The following is an 8,975-nucleotide window of genomic DNA, read 5'->3' as shown; positions in this document are numbered from 1 at the left end:
CAATTGTTAAGAAGATGTATTACAGGTTCAAATGTTACCTGTGTGCAAGGACACTGATGACCATTTTCCAAAGTGTTTTTATAACAAATGTGTGGCATCTTTTGCTTGCTAATTTGTAAGTCTATCCTTTCCAAAAGGCACTTTTACTGGGCTTTGGTCATATTACAATTTAATTAAATTAGTTAATTGTGTAATGGGTATACTGTTGGAGTTTTGGCAATTTCACTCCCTGGAGTCAAGTCCTTAAAGAGATGGGAGTACCAGACCACCTCACAAGTCTCCTGAAAAACCTGTATAAGGGTCAAGAAGCAACTGTCAGAACAGGATATGGAACAACTGATTTTGAGGAGAAGACAGAAACTCAAATGAAAAGACTTTTATCAAAGATTTCAGGTTTTCACAGCTGGTAACATCATTAGGGTTTGTAGAATCTTTCGGGATCAAGTGCCGGTCTGAGCGCCTGCTCCGGCTGCAATGCCACTGAGGATGTTCTCCGCAGCTGAGAACGAAACACCTGGAAGGAAAACTTTCTCCAGTAGAACACGGCACTTGAGCCCGAAAGATTCTACAAACCCTAATGAAAAGACTTTTCTTCTTCTGTGCATTCAAAGGAAGCTGAAAAGGGCAATGAGATTAGCTAGGTGTCTGCTTGCTCTGGAGCCTGGGAGCCACACCTTAGCCAGAGATAAAGAGATTTATGCACACTTATCTGACTTGCTCAATGCTTGTATGTGCTGAATCATGAGGACATAGCATTCTTGGAGCTGGGGCAGCTTGTCCAGGGTACTGCCAGGCTCCAAGTGAGGGGGTCCACAGCCCAACAGTGTCTCAGGTGCCAAATGTTATTGAGGGGTGCCTGTGCTTGGGTTGCCCTCCACAAGGCATGTGTGTGAACAGGGCATATAGGGTGGGGTAAAACAGTGATTGCAAAATCCAAAGGTGCTTAAACTGTCAGTTTACTACATACATTCCCTGGAGTCAGTTACCTTCAAGAGCTCTTATATCCAGGGCTTTTTTGGTAACAGGAACTTCTTTGCCTATTAGGCCACACACCCCTGATGTAGCCAATCCTCCTGGAGCTTACAGTAGGCCCTGTACTAAAAGCCCTGTAAGCTCTTGGAGGATTGGCTGCATCGGGTGTGTGGCCTAATATGCAAATGAGTTCCTGCTACAAAAAAAGCCCTGCATATATGTAAGGAAGATTTGTGTTCCTTTTCATCTGCATCTCTAGTGAACTGTGGTCCAGTGTGTATTTTCCTTAATTTACACTCATCCTGTGCTGTCTCTTCCAAGAACATGTCTTTTGTATTTGAATCTTTTTAGGAGCTCTGCTGAGGAGAAAGTAGAGTTTAGTATCTATTCTTGGTCTTTATGGAAAATAATTAGGTGGTTGTATTTCCTGCCTTTGATTTATTCCTGTAACCCCAACTTTCTCAGCTTGATTTTGCAGGGTGAGCCTGTTTAGTTTCTGGGCAATTTATTGCCTTCCTCCCTTTCTTTTGCAGGTTGCCCTTTTTTTGCTCCTTACTTGAGGTTTGTTGAACAGGAAGAATGGCTTTTCTTTCCAGGAAGATCCTGATTTCCTGCCAGCCGCTGGCAGGCCCTTTCTCACACTCTGCTGTCCCTGCTGAAATCCTCATATTGTATGATCCTGTACTGCCTGCTGATCAGACTCAGGGGTCCATGCAGATTTGACCCAGCAGCGGACAGGCAGAGATTGCCAGGCAAGGATCTTCTTCAAGTTGGCCACACATAATTGGGCACTTTAAGTGCTCAAAGCAAGAACGCTCCAATGAAGATGAAAAGCAATAGGTTACCTGAGCAAGAGAGCTCCATTGGTGATGGAAAATAGAATTCTTCCAGTAGTGTCTCTGTTTCTTTGTAGGGCTGGTGACACCACAGCATTGCAGGCCTTTCTCTGCTGTTGCTTTAACTCTTTAGTCCTTATAGATCCAAACAGGCAGCCGTGTTGGTCTGAAGTAGCAGAACAAAATAGGAGTTGATTGCACCTTTAAGACCAACTTAGTTTTATTCAGAATGTAAGCTTTCTTGACCACAGTACAAATATCTTCACTGTGTTCTCATGGGTGTATGCAAGGAAAAAAATTAAACAGTATGTTCCTTTTAAAAAGAAGTGTGCATGCACATGGAAGCTTACGTTCTGAATAAAACTAAGTTGGTCTTAAAGGTGCAATTTCTTTAGTCCTTACATACAGGTGTACCAGGTTGTACCCAGTCCTTGCTGGGTACCATGTGTTCCCATGCTGACATTCTTTGCTGTGAACTCTGTCCCACTGTGCTTAAGGGTTACTTATCTCTGAAAGTATAAGGAAAAGGTAAAGAAATAAAAAGGTAGAGAAAGAGGCCAACTGCATATAGGTGTTCTAGTGTGTATCAATTGGTTTCCTAATTCACTGCCCCTGGGCACCATGGTGTTTGCCAGCACAACACCTTTCCTATGTCTGCCAAGTGTTTTTTAAAAAGCGGACAGGAGCAGGTGGGGCTTTTGCCCAGTTGGGCTTCTGACTGGCCATGGAAGATCTGATTGGCTGTGCAGATTTTTATAGCATTGCTTCAATGACACCTCTGACCACAGTACAAATATCTTCACTGTGTTCTCATGGGTGTATGCAAGGAAAAAAATTAAACAGTATGTTCCTTTTAAAAAGACATCTCATTAAAGAGATTATAGATCATAGAATCAAAGAGTTGGAATGGAACTCCAGGGTAATCTGGTCCAACCTCCTGCACAATGCACCAACTAAATCAGCAATAACCCAATTTGGTGTAGTGGTTAAGTGTGCGGACTCTTATCTGGGAGAACCGGGTTTGATCCCCCACTCCTCCACTTGCACCTGCTGGAATGGCCTTGGGTCAGCCAGAGCTATCGCAGGAGTTGTCCTTGAAAGGGCAGCTGCTGTGAGAGCCCTCTCCAGCCCCACCCACCTCACAGGGTGTCTGTTGTGGGGGGAGAAGACACAGGAGATTGTAAGCCGCTCTGAGGCTCTGATTCAGGGAGAAGGGCGGGGTATAAATCTGCAATTCTTCTTCTTCTTAAGATATGCTTTGGGTTATCCACCTAAAAAGCTGAAAACAGAAGAGACCCCACACTGCATGCACCAACTCCCACCCCCAGCCTCATACATTCTTCAACATATTTTTCTGCCATTAGGCACACCTCTGAATAGGCAGATTCTGTACACCAAATTTCAAACAGATAAAGCCTGTCCGCTTGGTTTTGTGGCGAACTGAATGATCAAGTACAAATGGCAGAACCTCAAGTACACCGCTGTTCTAGCATAATTTGTTAAGTCTAACTACAATACCCACACAATAGTCCTCAAAGTTGTCAACAAGATTCATTCAATATTTGTGGCAGAGACAGATATTCCCTGAATCAGCCAAGGAACAATAATGTCATTTGGCACACAAAGTTGGCATTTGAAGAACAAAACATTTTTTTCCTGTAAAGTATTTTGCAAGTTTTAAAATATCCTCCTTGATGTTAAAATCATATCAGGCACTTGGCAGCAAGCACAAAGAATACACGTAGCAGAACATTGGGATAGCATGGACTTGCTCCTCCTCTCTGGCTACTAATATTCCAAAAATAAATATTTACACAGACACCAAACACTCAACAAAACAGCTGCTAATGAACATCCCTTCTGTTCCCCTCCCACCTTGTTAAAAATAATCAGGTCTTTACACCATAATAAAATGTTTAATCGAGAACTACATTGTGTTCAGCAACATTTGTTGGTCACACCCATTTGCTCATTTCTATGAAAGTCGTGTTGCACTGGAATCATAAATCATACATACATACAAAAGCACTCCAGAGAGAGGCAGCTTGCTTTATAGCTTAATCATGGTAATTTGTTAGTGGTATAAATCCTGTTAAAGCTCAGTTTATGGTTCTCCTCCTAAAATTGTATGACTTAAGATATAAGGAGAGCTGCAGATTTGAGTTCAGGAGCAACTAATAAACCAACAAGATTTTCGGGGTGCAGGATGCAGAAGTCCAATGCACACAGTAATTAGCTTGATTAGAGCAAAGAGCAAATTAACATCTATCATATCTAATAAAGTAGAATACAATGCACATTGTGCCTATGCTTCCCGAGTTCCTTCTTTGCAACACCCCTCCCACCTTCTGACTGGGACAAAACAATGAGATCTTCATTCTGACTTATATCTGACAAAGGGAACTTTGACTCATAAAAGCTCATATCCCAAAAACCTCATTAGGTCTCTAAGGTGCTGCTGGGCTCACACTGAGCTGTACAACAAGAGAACCAAAATCATGCTTTAGTCCATCTTCTTGAAAAATAAGTCTTCACTAAATGTTTAAATTTGGCTGTTGTGCTCAAGGATTTACACAGATCTAACAACTATTGACTTCACGTTGTTTTAAGGCCCGTTTTTTAAACATTCAGGATCCTTAAAAATTGACAATACTTAAAAACTGTTTTTTCAGAACTCCCCACCATAAGGGAAGAGCATGGATCTTTGTTGCAGCTACTGTCACTGAAGGGGGAAAGGGGATTTGGTGCCATTACCAGGGAAGGCCAGAAGGTAGCAGCAGAGACACTAAGGCTGATACGCATCTAATGGTCACTTTTTAAAATCCAGGCTGCTTAACTGATAGTAGCAGATAAGGTTGCTAATATAAGTAGAGTGAGCTAATTGTCCTTTCATGCCTAACTAGCATGAAAACTTGGAATATACATTGAGGTGCTTCTGTGAAAAGAAACCATGCCTATGAAGAGTCTAAATCCCATTGTAAATGTAAGTTGCTGTCCAGTAAACTGGATTTTTTATGTTAGCGGCTGCATGGGATTTATGGCTGTTGGGGTTATCACTATGTCTCTCACAGAAAGTTTCTTCTGCAATGTAAAACAGCAGTGCTTTGCAGAGAGCAGCCCATTTAATGTGCCAACATGCCCAAGGGCACACAGAACATTCAGGATGTTATGAAAGATCTATGGCAAAACAAGAACATGAAATGGCAAAAGAATATCCATAGGAACAATACAAAAGAAGAAAGTACTGTTTGTAAAGCAAGTGATCTGTGCTCGTCATCAAGGACACAGAAGTATTTTGGTACTATACAGACCTAAGGGAAAATTCTTCCAGGCCATGGGGTGGGAGTAGGGGGGAGAGACAGCAGTAGAATAGCACCTCTCTCTTTTCAGCACCAGTAGAACAGGAGAACTTCTCACAGGGTTATGCCCTTCCATGTCTATTTGGCATGATCTTTTGCAAGCAACTGTTTACCATCATGGATGCAAACACACCCACTCTGAATATAGCAGGGATAATACACAGATCGGTCTGTAAGCAACAACACACACACACACAAAACCCAAAAACAAAACTACAAAATGCAAGCATTGTCATCTTTGGCAACTCAAAAATATCTTTAAAAAAAAAAAGAGTGTCTGCATTTAGCCAAAGAATATGCAGTTTCTTCCAGTTCACCAGATGTCCTAAATACACGGTCCTCAACTTCTCTGGCCAATGAAACACCAAATCCTTAATCCTTCATCTGGAGAAAACTCCCCAAACGCCAAGGACTTCGTTTCACGGCGCAACCATCGCTGCTGCTTTCAGTGCTTCAGGATTCACAATGTTTTACAAAATCCAGGAACACCCCCCTTCCCCCACCCCAGCGTTCCTTCAGGCAACCATGAAAAAAAAATGCATCCATGCCAATTAGTCAGTCTGCAGCTAGTATCCATTTTCACCCCTTTTAAAAAATAACTTAGACCAATTAATGCCACTCTCTCCTCTCCCAAGGAAGTCCCCTACATTTTCTGTTTGCAAGAGGGGCTCTCAGGCCTAACCTGTCGCATGCCCACTTCAGTCTCCAGCTGCTGGCATTTGTAATCCTTCCTGGTTGGTGAAGCACGCAGCCTTTTCAGCAGACAGTACACAACTGCCGCTAATGCCCCAAAGGAGAGCGCTGTGCTCAGGATGACAGCAACCAGGATCCCTGGGCCGTGACTGACCCTCGGTGGCGCAGAAGTGAGCACGGGGGTTGCAGTGGAGTAAAGGCTCACCTCCCCTGAGCCATCGTAGTCCGGTCTTTGAGAGGCGCTGTCCGTGTCAGGTCTCTGGGTGGAGCATTCATAACCGCCGAAGCGATTGCGGCATTCCCCCGCGCAGTAGCCTTCCTCGCACTCGTCGATATCCGTGCAAACCTTTCTCCCGTCGTCATATTCCTGGATGATGTAGCCGTCGGGGCAATAGCAGGTGTCTCCGGTGTGCGGGTCGCACTGGGCAGGGCACTCGGAGCGGTTGCAGGCCCTGACACAGCGGCGCGGGTCCTTGGGCTGGGGAGCGAAGCCCTCGAAGCAGGCGCACCGCGCGGCGCCGTCGACCACGGCGCAGTCCTGCTCGCAGCCGGCGTGAAAGCAAAGGCTGGCCGTCTTGAGGCAGCTGCCCTCCACCAAAGTGTAGCCGGCAAAGCACTGGCAGCGGAAGCCCCCGGCGGTGTTGACGCACTGCTGGCTGCAGAGGCCCGGCGTGTCCCGGCAGTCGTCGACGTCGTTGCAGCTGCGGCCGTCGGCGCCCAGCCGGTAGCCCTCCTCGCACATGCAGAGGGCGCGCTCCCCTTGCGGCTGGCACAGGTGCTCGCAGCGCAGCCGGGCGCAGGGCGAGAGGCAGCGGCGGCCGTCGGGGCCCAGGGCCGCGCCCTCGGGGCAGGTGCAGAGCGGGCGCCTCCTGCCGCCCTCGTCGTCCTCCTCGCGGCAGCGCCACTCGCAGCCGCCGCCCTCCAGCTGGCAGGGCCAGGCGCCCGGCTTGTCGGCGTCCCAGGCGCCGCGGCGGCACTGCAGGCTGAGCTCGAGGCCGGGCACGTGGGCGCGGGTGGCGGGCGGGAAGGCGGGCAGGTCGGCGTCGCGCGCGCCGAAGGGGGTGCCGTAGCGGGCGGGCAGGGCCAGGGGCGCGCACATGGCGCCCGCCGGGTAGCTGTACTCGCACAGGAAGCCGGCGGCGGCGGCGTGGCACGCGCGCTCCTCCCAGCGCAGCTCGCCGCTCACGGCCACGCAGCGCGGCCCGCACGTGCCCTCCGCCGGCCCGCCCCCCGCCCACGCCGCGTAGTCCGTGCGCTCGTCGCCCGCCTCCCACTGGAAGCCGCGCAGCGCCGCGCCCGCCTCCACGCAGCGGCCCTCGCGCAGCCGCAGGCCCAGCCACGCGCCCCCCGCCCGCCCGCGCAGCAGCAGCTCCGCCGCCTCGGCCGCCACCGTCGAGCGCGCCCACAGCAGCCGCCCGCCGCCCGCCGAGCACGCCGCGCCCGCCGCCGCGAAGCTCCGCGCCTCCCAGAACAAGGCGAAGCAGCGCGACTCCACGCACTGCGCGCTCGGGCCGGCGGCGGCAGGAGCGGTAGGGAGCGGGACGGCGCCCACCCCCGCCGCCGCCACGAGGAGCAGCTCCAGCGGCCCCATGTGTGCAGGCCCCGCCGCCGCCGCCGCCTGCCTTATATGCAGGGCAAGCCCCGCCCGGGAAGAGACCTCCCGCCAGGGGAAGGAGGAGGGCTGGGCCTGGCAAGGGCCGCCAGCCCGCCCGCCCGCCTCCCCTCGGCTAGCCGCCCGGCGCTGCTCTTGGTGCCGTCGCCACCCTCTCCTCCCCCGCCCAGGGCAGCATTTTGTGCGTCTCTGCCTGGACTGGACCATCAGCGCTTGCCCATAGAGCTTTTCCTGGAATCCTCCTTTGTATTTACTACTGCTGGCCCAATGTGTACCGGTGCCGCAGCCAGTTTGGTGTAGTGGTGAAGTGTGCGGACTCTTATCTGGGAGAACCGGGTTGGATTCCCCACTCCTCCCCTTGCAGCTGCTGGAATGGCCTTGGGGCAGCCAGAGCTCTGGCAGAGGTTGTCCCTGAAAGGGCAGCTGCTGGGAGAGTTCTCTCAGCCCCACCTGCCTCACAGGGTGTCTGTTGTGGGGGAGGGAGGTAAAGGAGATTGTGAGCCGCTCTGAGGCTCTTCAGAGTGGAGGGCGGATATAAATACAGTATCTTCATCTACCTCTCAGGGTGTCTGTTGTGGGGGAGGGAGATAAAGGAGATTGTGAGCCGCTCTGAGACTCTTGAGTGGAGGGCGGGATATAAGTCGTCTTCTCCCCAGGCTTCTGTTTCATTAAGCTCAAGTGATTGATTCCCCACCAGTTACTGCACCTGAGCATTTTGACCCGCAACTCCCTCTAATTTTCCCTGCGCCTTCTTGATCTCTAAAAATCAAGACTGGGGAGACGCGGGGAGAACTGGAGGGAGCTGCAGGTCAGCAACTGACAGGGGATCCATGGCTTCATCTGACAAAAGCGGAAGCCTGGGGAGCCAAAAGGCCCATTGCCACCAGTGCTGGGGAAAGCCAAATTAGCCACTTCCTCCACTATAATTGCTGTGGGGGAAGTGACTGGCCAGAGGGGGGGGGGGTTGAGGGAGAGGCCCCAAAACTGCAGGGCAGCTTCAGGGGACTCTCCCGCATGCAACCCCCCTGGTCCAAAAAGACTGCACCCAGCTGTGGGCACCCCAAAAAGAACACTTCCCAATGGTGAGAAAAAAACAATTAGAGCCACTTCCCCCACTGTAATTATTGTGGGAAAAGTGGGGGTTTTGAGGAGAGCCCCCAAACTGCTGTGCAGCTTCAGGGCACTGTCCCAAACAAAACCCACAAGGCCAAAAAAAAATTGGACCAAGGGTCCAATTCCTGGGGCACCCAAAGCCAAACCTAACTTCACATCAGATAATCTCTATAGGACCCAAATGCACTACATCCATCTATCTACTCTATGAACCCTGCTGGCCTGGAACCTATATAAACCCAGTTGTATCTACTATCTACTCTATGAACCCTGCTGGCCTGGAACCTATATAAACCCAGTTGCCAACGCCACTGCCACACAAAACACAATCTGCTCAAGGCTGCAGCAAACCCAGATGCCAGCTCTCCAACCGTGTCCCAAACAATGCAG

At 50.1% G+C, this 8,975-nt stretch overlaps 1 protein-coding gene across 1 annotated transcript; it reads right to left on the bottom strand.

Moving 5' to 3' along the window:
• Positions 1-3,704: 3,704 nt before the first annotated feature.
• On the bottom strand, positions 3,705-7,451 carry THBD (thrombomodulin). Its single transcript, XM_060253978.1, has one exon. The coding sequence runs from the start codon at positions 7,449-7,451 to the stop codon at positions 5,811-5,813; it is 1,641 nt and encodes a 546-aa protein (XP_060109961.1). The 3' UTR covers positions 3,705-5,810.
• Positions 7,452-8,975: the final 1,524 nt, after the last annotated feature.

Source organism: Heteronotia binoei, chromosome 14 (assembly GCF_032191835.1).
Source record: "Heteronotia binoei isolate CCM8104 ecotype False Entrance Well chromosome 14, APGP_CSIRO_Hbin_v1, whole genome shotgun sequence".
Lineage (NCBI taxonomy): Eukaryota > Metazoa > Chordata > Lepidosauria > Squamata > Gekkonidae > Heteronotia > Heteronotia binoei.
This window is presented reverse-complemented; position numbering and strand designations above follow the sequence as displayed.

Bases quoted from the DNA above. Each gene is read 5' to 3' on its own strand.
- THBD (XM_060253978.1), bottom strand. From the start codon at position 7,451: ATGGGGCCGCTGGAGCTGCTCCTCGTGGCGGCGGCGGGGGTGGGCGCC.